The sequence below is a fragment of the Plectropomus leopardus genome, chromosome 3 (genome assembly GCF_026936395.1).
Source record: "Plectropomus leopardus strain MGB_pleo_1.0 chromosome 3, ASM2693639v1, whole genome shotgun sequence".
NCBI classification, from domain to species: Eukaryota; Metazoa; Chordata; class Actinopteri; order Perciformes; family Serranidae; genus Plectropomus; species Plectropomus leopardus.
In genome coordinates this window covers 30,864,735-30,882,683 of record NC_142178.1, presented here as the reverse complement: position 1 = coordinate 30,882,683, position 17,949 = coordinate 30,864,735, and the positions used below count along the sequence as shown (strand labels likewise).

The 17,949-nt window shown below is 39.0% G+C and overlaps 2 protein-coding genes across 3 annotated transcripts; one reads left to right on the top strand and one right to left on the bottom strand.

Annotated features, from left to right (window-relative positions):
• Window positions 1-672: 672 nt before the first annotated feature.
• Window positions 673-3,923, bottom strand: spcs3 (signal peptidase complex subunit 3). Its single transcript, XM_042484311.2, has 5 exons — window positions 3,674-3,923; window positions 2,656-2,729; window positions 2,421-2,497; window positions 1,849-1,964; window positions 673-936 (listed from the first exon to the last, which is right to left on the bottom strand). The coding sequence occupies exons 1-5, from the start codon at window positions 3,814-3,816 to the stop codon at window positions 804-806; spliced, it is 543 nt and encodes a 180-aa protein (XP_042340245.1). The 5' UTR covers window positions 3,817-3,923; the 3' UTR covers window positions 673-803.
• A 2,349-nt stretch (window positions 3,924-6,272) lies between these two features.
• On the top strand, window positions 6,273-16,719 carry asb5b (ankyrin repeat and SOCS box containing 5b). 2 transcript variants are annotated; one of them, XM_042485971.2, is made up of 7 exons: window positions 6,273-6,448; window positions 10,319-10,398; window positions 12,319-12,426; window positions 13,548-13,701; window positions 14,871-15,005; window positions 15,847-16,038; window positions 16,156-16,719. In XM_042485971.2, the coding sequence occupies exons 1-7, from the start codon at window positions 6,328-6,330 to the stop codon at window positions 16,281-16,283; spliced, it is 918 nt and encodes a 305-aa protein (XP_042341905.1). In that variant the 5' UTR covers window positions 6,273-6,327; the 3' UTR covers window positions 16,284-16,719. The 2 variants fall into 2 exon arrangements, with proteins under 2 accessions (XP_042341905.1, XP_087929304.1); XM_088073178.1 differs by lacking the exon at window positions 6,273-6,448 and adding an exon at window positions 7,918-8,601.
• The last annotated feature ends 1,230 nt before the right edge of the window (window positions 16,720-17,949 follow it).

Here is a 17,949-nt window from a genome sequence, read left to right as displayed (position 1 = left end):
CATAATGTTTTTCCTGTATGATGAATGGAGAAAACCAAAAAACAGAAAATTACTGATGAATTGAAGTCAGGGGGCCAGTAATGTAGTATAAGGTTGTAGTTTGTGTTATTGTGTGACTTTAATACTAAAGTCACACAAATACACAAACTACTGATGCAGGCATTGGTAGACCAACAGCTCCCATGTTCAATGAGGTAAAATTTCAACTTTTGTCAGTGGCTTCGAAGAGCGTAGATAAGCTTCACTTTCTTTGATTTCTCTGTTTAACCGGCTGTTTGTGAAGTCCAGAGCATACAAACTTGGTTTGTGGACAGCAGAGGGCGCTGCTGCTGCTTCATCAAACAGCTCAGAGACCTGACCTGCTATTAGAGGCACCATCACACAACTCTGAGATCGCTCTGTGCAGGATTAAGAGAAAATATGAGACGGCTGCTTCGCATGTTTAAGTCATACTTGGGTTTTTGTCAGGTTGTATTTTTCTACATTTCCGCTGGCTTTTTGTCGACCTTTCACCTGTGTGATGTGTTTGTGATTATTCTCCCTCAACCTGAAATCAAACTAACACCAAGAATGTTTGCATGATAAGAGAGAACACGTATTTTGAGATTGGGTGAACTGACCCTTTACCCACCAACAGTGTGCCTCCTATTTAAAAATCCTCAAAAAAACAGATTTTCCAATCTCAACTTTTATTACAAACCAAAAATTCATTTACATCTATGAAGAAACACCAGCGCACAGTGTGTGTGAGTCATCAGTGTGTGTGTACAGTGTGTTGAAATTGGCCAGGTTTGTGTTTGTGTCTAATAGCTCTTGGTGGTCTCGTATGTATCCGGGAATGGGAGGCTGACGTGTCCACTTCCAGCGACAAGAGGCAGGATCCCGGCGTTGGGAACGACGTTCCACGACAGTGTGAGCGTGATGTTCTTATTGGCTCTGGAGAGGAGACAGATGTGAGTTAGTCGGCCAATCACATTACATGACAGAAGTTCTCACTTAAAGGTTTCACTGATATCATATTTATGTATACAAACATTTTTAAGACGTAATACATCAAGAGCTTTTAGAAAGGTGCAGAATAAAAGTATTGCTTTTTCTTTAAAAAAAAAACCAGAAACAAACTAATTGTGAATTAATAATTTAAAAAGTTTTGACAGAGACAAAATAAATGTTTTGTTTATATCTGTGAAAGATGTCAGATGTGTGGTTATGACTTCTATAAAGGCTTTTGAGCCGTAAGTGTTTCGACATTTCTTTCATGAGGTATCTCTTGATTTTCAGTGATAAAGAGACTTCGTTGTAGCCAATTTGGGGACGTTAAAAGGTCCAAAAAAACTGAAGCGGCTCAAATCTGTCGTTAAACTCATTAATAGCCATTAGGTAACATTAGCTATGTGATGCTAACAGCTTATTTGGTAAAACCAAAAACCATTGTATCGTAACTTCCAACTGAGGAGTTCATTTATTGCTTTAGAGTCTTCTCATTTCACTGTAATTTTTTGGGGGCTTTTTGCCCTATATGTGATAGGGCAGCTCAAGCATGAAAGGGGGAGTGAAAGAGGGGGGATGATGTGCAGTAAAGGCTGCAGGTTGAAGTCAAACCCCTGGAGTTGAGTCTTTGTTGGGATGTCACATGAGGGGCACTTTAACTTCCGAAATATTGGCCGCTACCACCAGAGGCTTAATGTCTTTACAACAATAGCTGACGGCTTAAGAGATTTCCTGATCTGCAACTTGCACATGAGAAATATCAAAACTTTAATGGGAAGTTTGCTATGAGATGTACGTTGAAAGTTGTGCTGTGTGTGTGTGTGTGTGTGTGTGTGTGTGTCTGTCTGTGTCTCTAACCTGAGTCCATTCCCATCGTCGAAGAAGAAGTATTTGGATTTCATGTCTCTGAGGTTCAGTTTGGTATTTTCACCTCGAAGGACGATCTTATCCCACAGCACCACCTGGTTCAGAGACTGAAATACACACACACACACACACACACACACACACACACACACACACACACATCGATGTCAATCAACAGAAAACCTGTAAATGATAGTTTGCTCATTTATGTTTGCTGTCCATGAAATGTGAACAGTCTGCTAAAAGTAACAAAATAATATCAAATATTACATATTGTCATAAATGTTATGTCCAATCCAGTGCAGCAGCTCAGAGATCATTTCAAAGATGATTTTATTCCCTTTTTAATATGATGAGAGATATCAATGCAACTGCACATTTATTATTGCGGCTGTAGTGTTGCAGTGGTGCTGAACTGGACTGCAGAGGTGTTTCTAATGTTTTCTCCATCCCATGTAAAAAGTAAAACAACACAAAACACCACCAACTACAGCTTTGGTAATAAACACAGCTGAGTTAACAGCTCTCGGATTGAGTGTATCTGTGTGTCGACTGTGTCTTACATTGCTCTTCGTGGTGTACTCGGCAGAAAGATAGAGAAACAGCTGTTTAACGTTCCAGTCAAAAATTGGCTGCAAATGTAGGAAAAGTTAAGGAAAAAACATCCCACAGGGACAACAGCAACCATCCATTACATGATGAGACGTCACTTAATAAGACTCGTTTAAAAAATGAGGAGATTTACTCCTTTTTACATGTTCAGTGCACTACAGTACAGAACAATATTATAAAGGATATCAGCTGCGAGGTCAAAGGTGATGAAACCCAGATCACTGCGCTCTCTGGGTCCTGTGAAGTCATCAACGTTTTTCCTGTCAAACACAGAGAAAGAAGAGATGAAGGAAGAGAAATGATGTTGGAAACAGGAAGAGATTTGAGACCTTTCTAAAGTGTATGAATGATAGTGCAGAGCTGCTGCTGAAAACATCTAGAAAAAAAGCTCCTTCAGAAGCTGCATTGCTAAAGGCATTTAAACAGAGTTTTGTGCTGGAACTTGTTATATTCCATCCATCCATTTTCTTCCGCTTATCCGGGGTCGGGTCGCGGGGGCAGCAGCCTAAGCAGGGAAACACAGACTTCCCTCTCCCCGGCCACTTCGTCCAGCTCTTCCCGGGGGACCAAGAGGCGTTCCCAGGCCAGCTGTGAGACGTAGTCTCTCCAGCGTGTCCTGGGTCCTCCCCGGGGCCTCCTACCGGTGGGACGTGCCCTGAACACCTCACCAGGGAGGCGTCCTGGAGGCATCCTAATTAGATGCCCGAGCCACCTCATCTGGCTCTTCTCAACACGGAGGAGCAGCTTGTTATATTCCAAAAATCTAAATTTAATTTTTGTTATAAATGCATATCGGTTCCAAATATCGGTTATCAGACTCATCAAGTACTGATAATCTGTATCGGCCTTGATAAACCAATATCGGTTGACCCATAGTTATTATTAGTATTATTAGTATTACAACCTGTTGGAAACTAGTCACTTATCCAATTCAATGTCCAACAAACAGAGTTTAAAGCACAGTCGACATCTGACTGTGAAGTCTAACCAAACACCAGAAGGCCCTGCAAGCTGTGTCTCTAACAGCACCGTTAGCATCTAACGACACCGAGCACCGGTAGTCTCTGAACCGCTCATTTCCGCGAGCGTTACCACGTTACAGCATCATTAATACCCGCTAATAAAGCTATAATCCAGTGTATCACTCTGTGAAAGCGGGTGAAGTGAACAGCTGTTAGAGATGATGCTCGGCAGTGAAGCTTACAGCATGACTTTGGAGACGTGTATGTCCACAGGAACTCTTCTGTCTTTGAATGCTGTCGTGACGAAACAGCCGAAAGTTAAGGCCGCCATGACGCTCAGGGAGAAGGCGAACAAAGAGTTAGCTCTCGACAAAACCGTGTTCATCTTTAAAAGCCAGCTACGACCACAGGAATGATGAGAATAACAGAAAATACACAGTATTGCACAGACTGTACGCGCTTGCTAGCTACTGTGCGCAAACCGGAAATGTCAAGTTTCATAACATAAACAAATACCTACTTCCTGTGTATGGGTTTCAAAATAAAATCATTATTATTATTATTATTATTATTATTATTATTATTATTATTATTATTATTATTATTGTCCGTAGAAGTAGTAGTTGTATCACTTATTATAAATTAATCATTTCTATTTATTTTAATGTTGGTGTTTTATTCTAGCCAAAAGTCATGCAAGATAAAAGGAATTATTTTGGATATGATTACTAAATACTCCTTAGAAAAATGAGATTTTAGAGTTTATATTCACGCAGGTCAAGACTAATATGTAACTAATATTTGCAACATGCTGACAAAAAAATATGCAACATAATCAAAATTATTATCAATTGTCAAAAACCGATTTTAGATTAGCAGCTCAAACGAGTGTGGTGTTATTTATTTATTTCATTATTTCATTTCATTATTAAAGTATTTTACTAATTGTAGTAGTGGAAGTGTTTTCCGTATTTATTTATTTTTTTACTCGCTCGCCCTTCACTTCCGATTACGTGTTAGGCTACGCAACATCAAACTTGACGATTTTTTTTGAATGGGAGCGATGAGTAAGCGGAAGAAGTAGACTTCCTTCTTTTTTTCAATAACTTTATTGATAAGAAATTTATAAACAAATATGGGTATGTGATTCAGCGTCACTATAATACATCCATGATGTGATTGAATTAAAAACTGCACCAATTACAAGACTCTCACCCTTGACTTAAATGAAATAAAAACGAATGAATGAATTTACTAAGGGCAAAGGTTAGGCTGGTCTTTTTAGTCTTTATATAAGATAAATAATGTTTATTTATATTATGAAATATAATAGCCCATCAGATTTTTATTTGTTTATTAGATTTTGCAATTATTATATGACATTTATTAATTGAATAGGTCATCTGTCCATCTGTCTTGCTGTGTTTAAAATACATATGAACACATGAAATTCAAACTTGGGCTCCCACAGTTTGACCTACTTTAGGAAGCTGGAGTCTATATATTCAGCAGCTGCTGCTCTGCTACTTAAGTTACACCACTTGCTTTGTGTGTATGTGTGTGTGTGTGTGTGTGTGTGTGTGTGTGTGTGTGTGTGTGTGTGTTGGTGGTGGTGGGGGGGGGGCTACTAGGCTACTTACCAAGCCTTATTGAAAAGGAGGCTGTTTGAAGCTGATACTGTATATAGGTTGTGATTATTTTCAAGTTTGAATAAGCTGCTGATTACTTAACCCTTTACACCTGGATCGATCAATCAATTTTCTTGTGCTGCATTCAGATGCCGTTCACAAGCACCTCACCTCTTAAACCTGAAAAATTTATTTAAAAAAAATCTCAGATTCCTTATATATTTTGATTTTATTTTATTTTTTTGCACTCTTGCATGAAGGGTGCTTTGAGCTGCATTTTATGTATGAAAGGTGCTATACAAATAAAGATTATTATTATAATTATTATATAATTACAGACTGACTGCTCACCTGGACTAAAGCATCTATTTATTTCATCCATAGCATTACCATCTGTTTATCTTTGCAATACTGTCTGCTATTCTCTTGGACATCTCAGATCCTCATGGCTATGCATCTGTTATGTTATCTTAACCCTTAATCATTTACATAACAGACCTCTGTCTTTTTCCGTGGGCATATGTGTCCACTGTCCAAGGATAATCCTGCACCATATAGCATAAAACATTATATAATATAATCAAGCCAGATTTATTTCTAGCACATTCAAAACAAAAAATGTTGACAAAGAGATCAAATTGATCAAATAAAAACAGCCACAAATTAAATAATTATTAATAAAAGCATACAATATATTTATAAAATCAGAACACGAGAATGGCATTGCATCCACTGTTCATCCATTCATCCATCCATCCATTCATCCATCTATCCTACCTTACATTTCTAAGGGACTGGCTGATTAAAATAATTTTGAATAGGCCTACTCACTTCAAAAATCTCTGATGAAACACAATAACACATGTAAAGTCAGTTCACACCTTGTGGAGATCTAAACTGTCATCTGTTCACAATTTAGATCTGAATGAGTTAATCCTGTGTGAAAAACACAGACTCCATGTGGGATTTTATCTGCCAGGCTGTCAGAAACAGTTTAGCTCTCACTACGCCACAACACGCACTCACGCGCGCACACGTACACACAGGACGTCCACTTCAAGGTTAAAAATAGTCCCTTCAGTCCCCACGTGGGCGCGCATGTGAGATGGTCATGTGCGTTGAACACAACAAAAACAAAGCCGTTCAGCCAATCAGATGCCTTCACGCGCTCCCAGCCCTGCCTCACCCCGCTCCTCGGTGGCTCGCGCCCCGCTGCTGCAGTCAGTGTTGTTTGAGCTGTGAGCGCGTGAGGTTCAGACCCTGGCACCATGCCGGAGCTACCGTCCAGAGCTCCGGAGATGTCCCGGAAAAGAGGCGCTGAGCCCGGACCGCTGCCGGAGCACCTCCCGGAGAGGAAGAAGGCTTGCTGGGGCATTCTGACCAGCCAAGGTCGGTACACCGCCGAGCTGCGGGTCACACGGCAGGCTGGTTTTGCAGCAGGGCGAAGGCAGAGGTCCTCTCCAGAGGGAGGATTTTATACGAGCAGCTTTGTGGGCTTTGATATTTGATGCTGAGGCCTCATATTAATTTTGCTTTCCTTATTTACAACTCCTGTCAGTCTGAGTCCGTCTGTGGAATAACAGCAGGTGAAAAGGTTAAAATGGGCATGGGATAACATGGAGGAGTCAGGAAATGAATTACTGAGCTCTTAAAGATTCATTTTAATTTATTAATTTATTTGACTGCATATTAACCCTTTAATGGACATCAGTTTTCTTGTGCTGCATACAGATAACTTCAGATAATTAATTCAGATATTAATTGAAACCTGATTAAATTGGTATGATTTCCTTTAAGAACACTGGAAAAACATAAGGAGCAAATTGGCAAGAAATGCCCTGCAAACTGCAAAAAATAAGAAATTAAAAAAATAAAAGGTGACAATAAAATGGTCTGCAAAAATAGCTGGGGGTTTCTTTAACACTTATTTTCTTGTTTTTTCCCCTTGCTTTGTTTTGTTTTGTTTTGTTTTTAGGCATTTTTATTCTAACTTCTTTTTTATAAATTATGTGTTACTTTTCTTGTTAAATTGCTCATTGTCCTCCTCCCATGTTTTTGAAAGATATCAAACCATGAGCAGAGAAAGATAAACAGATAAAATAGATAAAAGTTACAAGTACACTTAAATTTCATCTTACAGGAAGAAAAAAAAGTTTCAGTAAACTCAAACCATTTTTTTACCTGTTCAGATTGGTCACTTTGAATGACTGCTAATACCTGTGTTTATTACTGTCTGTATCCAGATGAGCTTAACCCTTTGAATTCTGGGCAAATTGGCTTGAATTCTTTCAAAAATGTGGGAAGAAAGCAATAAGCAACTTCAAAAGAAATGACCTAGAAATTAGTAAAAAGTACAAGAAAATTACCTGAAAATGAGCAGAAACACAAAACAAAACAAAAACAACACCAGTTAAAAAAGAAAGTTAAAAAAAGGAAATGACCTGAAAAACTGTTGAAAAAGTATAATAATTCTGTAAAAAGAAATTTAGAATATACATTTATGATACAACTAATAAATAATAGTTCGGTGGACATTTCTCCCTAGCTTAAAAAAAATCTACTATATCTACTAATTTCTTTCAATTTGGGGGACATTTTTGGCCAAGTTGTTGTTTGCTTTTTTCCTCATGTTTTTGGAAGAAATTGCAACAATTTGCTCAGGGTCCAAGGTTTCAATACTTGTGAAAGGTGTCTGAATGCAGCACAAAAAGAGAAACATCAATCTAGGTTTCACAGGGTGAAATTTAAAGTCTGTTGATCTATCAGAGTATAATGTTTGATTAAAACTATATTACATGCTGTTCAGAATATGTGATAGAGATGAAAAGCCTCAAAAGTCAGATTCGAGTTTGTGTTTTAACATTTAATTCTCAAAATTGAAAACTGAAAATGTCCAACTAATTTCTGCAGTAATTTCTGTGTTTGGCATCACAGAGGGTCTGCAGAATGACTGTAAAAGTCTTTAATGCAGTTTAATGAAATGTGATCTGCATCAGACGATGTAAATGTAGATTTATTGAAACTTTTCTCGATATCTCCAGATTCGTGCGCAAGCCTGTGGCAGAGTATGAGAATAGGAGAGAGCAAAATTACTACCTACAGAGAGTGAATGCTTCCTGAGGTCCTGTGTGTTGTTGTTGCTTGTGACCTTTCCAAAATGGCCGCTGCAGTGTACCACTTAGAGGAGGTCACACACCATCTAAATATGGCTGCTGCCTCTGTGACTGTTACTCTCAGCAGATTAGATGGGAATAAAATGGCTTTATTTTTCTCAGCAGATTCAGCAGTGAGTTAGCTGGTTAAGCAGTTAATGTTAGTTCTGCCTCTGACTGAAGCAGCCGGTCAGCTGATGGTTATTATTAGTTTGCAGTGTGTGTCAGTGTGTGTGTCAGGGTGCAGTGTAGCCGGTAACGTGATCCTGCAGTCTGACAGATTCTCCAGAGGGACAAGCAGGAGGTGTGGAGGTCCTTTTACTTCCACTTCAATCAAAATGTCTTATGTCTACCAGTGGCTGGATGTGCCATGGGGAGACGGAGATATGGGTATGTTGTAGATGAGACTGTGTGTGTTTATGCGAGGTGCAGTTATTGATGTCACATGAACTGAATATAACCACAGAGAGCGATGCTGAAGTCCTGCTTATTCTACAGAGTTCAGGCAGATCCTTAAGAAGTTGTAAAATGCATTGAATCCAATAATGTAAAAATGAGGCCTTAATTACTATTGAACTGACTTAAATTCATATTTCAGAGGTCTTAAAAATGCTCAGACATGGGGACCCAGAAAAACAGTCCTTGTGTTTTTTTGCTGTTGTTTTTATCATTATAGTATGTATAAGAAATGCAGACAAATGCTCAAACAAAATTTTAAAAGCCCCCGTAGACTCTTTATTATTTGATCACAGTGTCTCAAAAATGATTTTGGCAGCACGAGTTTGTGGTAAAAAAAGACACAGGTGAAAACCGCACAGTATCCACTACTGCTGTCTATTACAGTGTCATTTTAGATACCACCACTGGGAGTTGTCATGAGTCTGAAAATTTCAAATCTCAAAGGCCTTAAATTCATAGGGCCAGAAAATTAAAAATACACCAATGCGTATCTGCTAACGCCTTCCTCGTTTGAGGTATTTTTATTTGCCTGTTTATTTTTTTGAATTTATTTTTTCTAAATATATTTTTGAATTTGTTGTTCAGTTGTTATTAGGATTTTTGGCCAGCAATACCAGAAGCTATTTTCATGTAATGAAATATGTACTGTGGACTGTTGTTGTCTTTGTTGTAAAGGTGTCATATTATCCCATGGGAAGTGGGCCACGAGATGACATGAAACTAAAATAGAAGAATAAATTCATTGTTTAGGTTGTAGTGATACACTGTCAGATGCAATGAAATGTGGTTTTGTTGGCCGTTTAGTGATGGTGCAAAAAAGGCAAAGAAAACGATCCAAATCACGCCTTCCTCAGGGTGCAGTGACCACACCCTGAGGAAGGCATATGACACTACGCATTATTATGTACTTTTAATGTTTCCAGCCCTATGAAATAAAGGCCTTTTATGGTTTTCAAACCATCCAGAGTACATGGACCTGGCTTTTTGGTTTAAGTTCCCCCTTTTTTCTTACACATGGTGCTTTAAAAAAAATGCAGCAGCACAAGGACTGGGCGATACGGAGAAAAGAAAATATCACAATATTTTTTACTGAATACCTCGATACTGATATTGTGATGATATTGTAGGGTTGAGTATTGGTGCTTTCACAAAATATTTACACAATGAGATTTTTGATAAATACTTGTCAGTGATGTGGATATAATGACTGTTAAGTTCAGAGAATGATGTACTGCACTGCAGCCTTTAAAACCAGGAAAAGACAACACTGAGCATATAACAATTTCTCAAATCTAAGATGATATCTAATCCCTTGACATAATATCTAGATATTGCACAGTCGCATGTGAAGCTGAATTCAGTGTGGTGGCCAGGGGATGCAGTGGTTTGCTATGTTGTACCTGCTGGGATCCCCTTTGTCTGGTGTTTGCATGTTCATCTCAGCTTGGGTTTTTTTCCGACTTCCTCCCACAGTCCACATGTTCATGGTTGACTCTAAATTGCCTATAAGTCTTAATTTGAGTGCAAATGGCTCACAGTTGCTCTATAAGCCCTGTGATAGTCTTGGTCTGCTTCCGTTATTCCATTGTTTATGCCATCTCCTTATCTCTCTGTGTGTGTGTGTGTGTGTGTGTGTGTGCGTGTCCAGGGTCGTGGGCAGATCGCTCCCCTCTCCATGAAGCAGCATCTCAGGGTCGACTGCTCGCCCTGCGCACTCTGCTGGCCCAGGTAACGTCCTCTCACACACAGATACACACAACCATACATGCATGCAAGCATGAAGCAAAGCATTCGCACGCACACACGCACACACACACACACACACACACACACACACACACACACACACACACACACACACGGGACATTTTGCACTTTGCATCTGGTACATTTGCTGTAGTGTGGAAACTGTGTGTGCAGCCTCATTTTACATTAATCAAACACCAGAATGTGTACTAGCAATTTGGAGGGAACAAAATATAAAACACACAATAGCTAACAACAGACAAACATCTATCTCATCAAAACAATGAGACGCGTGTTTGACCATTCGGGCCGGCTTTAATATTACACACACTCGTATTGCTCTGTGCACAAAATGTGCTTTTCAAAAATCAAGTTCAAAAAGAAATAAATTAGACATTAATATTATTTTCTATTTCAATTGAGTAAATATTTTAACCAACATCAGTTCTATTCATAAATATCAAATATTCATTAGAATTTTAACCCTGTAAATGCCAGGATTATGTCATGATACCACTATTTTCTTAGGTGAACCCCCCCCACCACAAAAAATCATTTATTTTCAGTATACTACATGATAAGTAGATTATTAGTATGTTTTGTTATTACAGTTTGAGATATGTCAATTAATAGCAGCAGCATTGATTTATATGTTTTATTATTTTTTGTGCAGTGTCAAATACTCACATTCATATCGTTCTGCACACAAAATGCTTTTTAAAATACAGTCTTGCCAAAATTTATGCCATATGCATGAACACAGCGAAAATGATCAAAAAATGAAGAATTAAAAGCAGGCAAAATGCACCAAACAGTCCCAAAGGTTTAATTTTCTCCATGTTAACAAAACAAATGTGACATAATGCATAGAGAAAAGACAGGGACACACATTAGGAGTGTCTCTGCGATGATGAAAATGATTGTGTATGACGACTGATGGGATCCAGTTGGACCAGGTCTGTTCCTGTCTGGGTCAGTTGGCTTTGAGTGTCTGCAGATAAAAACTGTATGTAAACATAAACAAAGAGTCTAAACTCAAGTCTTCTGATCCAGTTGCTGCCAGTTGAGTTTTTTTAAAAACATGTTTAATATTTACAACATCGGGAACCAATAACATTACTTGTGTCGCCTCAGAGAGATACGCAGGTAAATGAACAGCTTTAACGGAAAGTTGTTTTTTTTTTTTGTTTTTTTTTGAGTTTTTACGAAGTTCACACACCTCCATTTCCCCGATATGCAGTCCTATCCGTCTCCATCCAGGATCTCACCAAACACTTAACATCTTTTTTGGCGCGTTCAATGCAAAACAGTGCAACCTGCTCCATATTTCTTTTGGCACAGAAATATGTGACAGTTGTTGCTCTTGTGGTCACCTACCTCCAGTGGTTACTGACCGGTGCTTTAATGTGTTGTGTGGTGTATTTACTCAGTGGATCAAGCATCTCCTGACTGTCAAAAGACTAAAGAATCTATGCAAGTTAGAAGCCCTAATCTTCACATTGAGCATGATTTAAATCTTTTTTTAACGTAAAGACGGATACACCGGCGATGGTGTGTTTCAGCGCTGCGTAACAAACTGTGAGTAAGCTGCCACCAGTTTTCACCGCTCTGGAAAAGGTCTTACTCCATCATGTGTTTTATTGATATAATCTTCATAAAAATGTTGTGCAAGTTGTCTGCTTGCTGCTAATAGTGTACATTGAGAACCAGTTTTACACAGGAAAAAATCATACCCTAAAGCCGGGGATTCTGGGAAATACGCCAATACTGCTGTCACTATCATTTACTCAAAATTCATTCAAATCAGAAACAAGTCAAACAGAAGGACAGATTCAACAAGGCAGCGTGCTTCCAAAACACCTGGAGTCATAACACTGTGTGCTTTGATTTTTTTTTTTTTAGGGATATCACGCCAACATTGTCACCATCGATCATGTGACCCCTCTCCACGAAGCCTGCCTGTCAGGACACGTGGCCTGTGTCAGAGCGCTAATAAACGCCGGAGCTAATGTGAGTATTCGTCTTGCTCTTCGTCAATGTGTCCGCCCTAAAACACACATTACTGTTGTAGCTACACCAGTCCAAAGAATTTATGGCCACGCTGCATACTGATGTTTTCTGAAGATTTATTTTTCTCTCTTTTTCTGTTTCTTCAGACATCACAGACACTGTTAAAACTACAACAGAAACAAAAGACATAAAAGTTTAAAAAAAAAAATTCACTCACTCTTAAAGTCTCTTAAGTTTGTGTCCTTTGATGGCGGTCCAGTTAGCACGACAGAAATGTGCTAAAATAAAATAAAATGACCTAAATGCACCAATAATGTCCATGTAAAGGCTCATTAACAACATGTTGCTGTGACCCACAATGCTACTGACCTCATGACCTCACCATGCCGGGGGGCTGTTACTCTCTGCATTAAGTTAAGACTTTACATTGAATACATTTCTTACACAAATATTTTAAAGTACCTTTTAGACAAATCTTGGTCAGATCTTTAATCTTTTCAACGCCTTATTTGACACAGCTTTAATCACTTTTTTAAACATTTTGTGTATTTGTTTTCACTTCACAGCAGCCATTATACAATCATCTTCAATTAAGTAATTTCACAGAAGGAACCATTTTTCTCGTTTTTTTTAACACTCTGAAAGCTAGAAGAACAAAATAAACAGAAAAAAATATAACACGGGGTGCCTAATTGAAAAGGTAATTCCTTTTATTACAAAAATTTCCTAAATTATATCACACCAGTTGTCCGCAGATGGGGCGTCTGGCTGGAGCCATTTTCTTGTAATTGCTTTTCTAGTAGCCAAACTCAGTATCCTAAATAAGTCTTTTGTTTTTATGTTTGTAGATGTTAAAAGTAAAATGCTAAACGGGAACTCATCCCACTTAAATGTGATTGTTATCCCAAATATAGTCATGAATTCTGTATAAATCTTACGCCAAAAAGCGTTTACTTTTGGACAGGCCAGTTTTAAACACTTTTAATGATTTTATAAACTTGGACGGTAATTGATTTATAACTGAAACATATACAATAAACACATCAATGAAACCCTCTGAGAGAACTGTCGTTAAACAGCTGCCCACCAATGTGTGTGTGTGTGTGGGTGTGTGTTTGCAGGTAAATGCTGCCACCATCGACGGTGTCACTCCTCTGTATAACTGTTGCGCCTCCGGGAGTGTCGGTTGTCTGGAGCTGCTGCTGCAGAATGGAGCACACACACACACGACACACACACACTTCCCCTCGGCTCTGCACGAAGCCTGCAAGAGAGGTAACAGAACAGGAGCCTTTTGTGCAGTGTATGATGTACAGTAACAGTCTGCGTGTCCTGGTGTCCGTCTGTCTGTCCTCATCGCTGGATTTTGGTGGAATTGGCTGATTGAATTATGTCACTCGTGCCTGGTGTTAGCTTGTCGGATTAAAAGCTGCATAATCTGTTTAAAGTCGCACTTGAGTTCAAACATGTTACTACAGCAGAAAGCCAAAACAGGCGTCTGTTTTTGAAGTAGCCTGCACTGAGGAGACCTTTATGACCAAGGTCATTAAATACCAGCCACTCCTAAATATCATCTCAGAGCTAAGTTAGGTGTGGACTACATGTTTTCATATTGGGCAGCCTAGTACACATTCACGGGCTGGTCATAAGGGGGCTTTGACAACTTGGGATGCCCAAAAAGAGGGCTAAATGGCCCGCAGAGCTCTGTGCTGTCTCTGCTATCACAAGGCGGAGACGCTGCTACTTTAACCTGACAACTGAGTACTGTGTTTTTAGTTCTTAAAGGAACTGTTGTCTTTTAATGCCAATGTAAAAAATGCTGCACATGTTTTACTCTGCCTTTATTTAGTTTTCTGACTTTCTGCTGGTATGGACTTGCTACTGAGGCACAGAAAAAGACTGTCAGGAAAACAATAACTACAGCCAGCGAACTGTTGAAATGACCAAATACTGAATGTATTTACAGAGAGTTATTAAAAAGGCAAAACACCATCACAAGAGGCATCCACTGGCCTCCTCATTTAACCTGCTCTCATCTGGCTGATGTTATTGCCCCACGCTTTTTACAAAAAAACACACCCAAACTGTCCTTTATCCCACAAGCTACTAAAACGCACAAACAATAAGCAGTATGCCGAGCTGGTCTGGTAAAACGTCTACCTCTGTCCTGTCTCATCAAATTCCTACTTAAGGTGCAATGTAAGTGTGAGGTACCTTAACTGATGCGTTCACTTCTATAATGTCGATATATAGAAACGCCAAGTGATTGTTGCTGCAAACCAATTTGCCCACGAGGACAAATAAAAGTATCTATATAATAATAATGTGAAAACCTACAGCTCCATCAGTATGCAAATGTATTTTATTGCACCTTTAATATTTGTGTCCTTGTATGAGCTCTTTCCATGTAGACATAGATTAATTGTTAAGATCTGTGTGTGCAGGTAATAGCCAGTGTGTGGAGTCCCTGCTGGCCCATGGAGTGGATCCAGACTATGAAGTGTCCCACCTGGGCTCTCCTCTCTACATGAGCTGTCTACACCGACACACAGCCTGCTCCAAGATTCTGCTGCACAGAGGTGAGTCTCATTAACAACCTCCTGACATTTATTTTCACACTAAGTCTTCATTTCTGCCCGTCCAGAGATTTTCAACTAAAACAGGTCCAGCAGCGTTTTAGGTGTTCCAAAACATTTGTGTCGATGCAAGGAGTGAACGTGGCAATAGTTATGCATTTCAAAATGAAAACGTATTACAGGGTTTTTCCTGTATAGATAAAACACTGATACAAATGTCGGCCCCGATAATGGACCAGAACGATCGACCCCTAATAGAATAGAATAGAAGAGACCAGCTTTATTGTTATTGAGCATGATTATACAACAAAATTCACTGTGCAGTACCTAAAACAATATACACACACGCACACACACATGCTCACATGCCCCACGCATAGAGGCTCACCGCAGCGGCCGCGGGTTCGATTCGGCCTCGGCCCTTTGCTGCATGTCACCCCCTCTCTCTCCCCCTTTCACACCTGCTTTCATATCGATTAAAGGCAAAAATGCCCCCCAAAAAATATCTACAAAGCAGCAAGTGGCACAGAATTACCATTTCACATGTTATTGCACATTATTAAAATAAGGGAACGTGAATATTGGTGCACATTTTAAGCGATAAATAATAGTCCATGATGTGCAGTTTGATGTGTTGTGTTATGATGATGCATATTTTCCTTAATCTATTTTACATGTTAATTTAGAAAATATAATATATTTATATATTTTCCTTAACTCTAATTAAGTGTCAAATTTCACTTTTTTCCACTGCAAAGAGGTCAAATCCTAGTTCTCTTCCATCCACACTATGAATGAATTTAATATTTAATATCTCCTCTCGTCTTGTCCTTGTCGTCTCCAGGAGCGAATGTTAACGTTGGCAGGGAAGGTGACAGTCCACTGCACGCTGCCGTCAGACAGGGCAGTGCTGATCAGGTGTCTGTGTTACTGGACTACGGAGCCGATGTCAACATCCGAGACAGTAACGACCAGCGGCCTGTGGAGTTGGCGCCTGCTGGCGGAAAAACACACCAACTGCTGCAGACATTTGAAGGTACTGCAACATCTTCTACTGCAGTGATTCTCAGTACTGATGCACAGAACCACTCAGAATTCAAGCCGAGCTGTATCGCAGCAGTACGAGGAAATCACTCTGTCTCTCTCTTTCTAGTTTCTCCGAGGAGTCTCAGCCAGTTGTGTCGTCTCCGGATCCGGAATCTGATTGGTCGATCCAGACTGACGATGCTCCCTCTCCTTCCTCTTCCGTCCCTGCTCACTCACTATCTGGAGTACACATAAGATAATGATGCACACATGCAGCATGACGGGGAAAAGCAGCTACAACTCAGATGCCATTTCTTTTAACGTTTTAAATTTGTATGTGCCAAGCCCCAAAATAATCACATTGAAAGTAAACATATCACAATTTTTTAAAAAGTAGCCTATGGTTGAGTTAAGATACACCGAAGATGCTGCACGCTGTAGTTTACCACATGGTGCATTACCCTCATCGCCATAATTGACTAAATCACTGTTAATTTTAAAAGATTATTCAGTAGGATTTTAATTTTCCCTCTGACGGATGATTGAAGACTGATAATGAAAACTGATCCAGACTGTGAAGAATTATGTCAGTAACGCACAATATTTCATTTTGTAAATAGTGGAATTTATTTTCCACTTCAGGTGTCTGTATGTATGTAAATACCAATAAATGATCCACAACATGACCTCACTGACGTGTCCATCACTGTCACTGCAGTTAGCACAGTGGAGGGTTACACTGTCTGTTTGCTCAAATGAGGCCAGTAGACTGTTGGAGTTGAATGCATCGCTGTCTTTGTATTACACTGTGATGTGTAAACATTGATAAAAGGTCACTTCTCAATGGTTTCATTATGTCACGTAAAGAGGTGTGGACTTGAGTCACATGATTTGGACCTGAATAAGACTTAAGTCACAAATTTGACAACTTTAGACTGGACAAAATCAAAAAAGACTTGACACTGACTTAACACCAGTGACTCGTGACTTCACTTTGACTTTTGACATTTTGACTACCTTTCTCCAAGCTTAAAGATTAAAAAATATGTATTTTAGAGCTCCAGTGTCTGAGATCCAGGGGTATCTATTGGCAGAGATTGTATATAATAATCATAACCATGTTTTTATTGGTTTATAATCACGTGCAAATAAGAATTGTTGTGTTTTTGTTCCTTTAGAAAAAGCTGTTTATATCTAACAGAACCAGTCTGACAGCTTTCAGTCAAAGGAGCCTGACTTGAGACTTGAGTGCAAGGCTTATTTGAGACTTGCAAGACAATTACTTGGTACCATCTCTGGTCAATTATCATTTGTGGTTGAAAGCAGACTTAAACACATTTAACAAGTAGTCTGAGAAGATTGTCAGTTTAGGTCCTACAGCTTATTACTTGTGCTGTGGTGCTTGACAGTCTTTCCTGAAACCTATTGTCTGAGGAATGACGACATATTAAGTTATGTCTGAGGTGAAGCTGTGAAGTTTTAGGGTGTTCCTTAAATTACCTGTACACACCTATGATCCAGTTCATTTCATGCAGTCATCACATTGTGTTAAAACTGACAACATAATCTACATTGACAACATCTATCTATCTATCTATCTATCTATCTATCTACTGTATATTTTCCTCTGAGATGTAGAGGAGTTCAAATTCAAAGTAGCATAAAATGGAAACACTCCAGTGCCTCAAAATTCTCTAAATTTAATAGTACTAGTTTCTAGTGACATTTTCTTGTATTTAATAATTATCTTTTTTTCAGTGTTAATTTTTATTGTTTCCTTCAGACACCAGAAATGGCAGTAATAATACTTTCGCTTACTTGCTCCTAAGAAAGACAAAAAACAGTATAAATATAATAAAGTAAGTGGAAACATTAACACAATTTAAACAATAGACAATAAATACTGAAGAGGACACCTACA

Bases quoted from the DNA above. Each gene is read 5' to 3' on its own strand.
- spcs3 (XM_042484311.2), bottom strand. From the start codon at position 3,816: ATGAACACGGTTTTGTCGAGAGCTAACTCTTTGTTCGCCTTCTCCCTG. The intron at 1,965-2,420 runs GTAAGACACAGT...TGTGTATTTCAG, and splicing joins AGTACACCACGAAGAGCAAT to TCTCTGAACCAGGTGGTGCT. The intron at 937-1,848 runs GTTAGAGACACA...TCTCCTCTCCAG, and splicing joins GACGATGGGAATGGACTCAG to AGCCAATAAGAACATCACGC.
- asb5b (XM_088073178.1), top strand. From the start codon at position 8,370: ATGTTAGTTCTGCCTCTGACTGAAGCAGCCGGTCAGCTGATGGTTATT. The intron at 8,602-10,318 runs GTATGTTGTAGA...GTGCGTGTCCAG, and splicing joins ATGGGGAGACGGAGATATGG to GGTCGTGGGCAGATCGCTCC. The intron at 10,399-12,318 runs GTAACGTCCTCT...TTTTTTTTTTAG, and splicing joins TGCGCACTCTGCTGGCCCAG to GGATATCACGCCAACATTGT.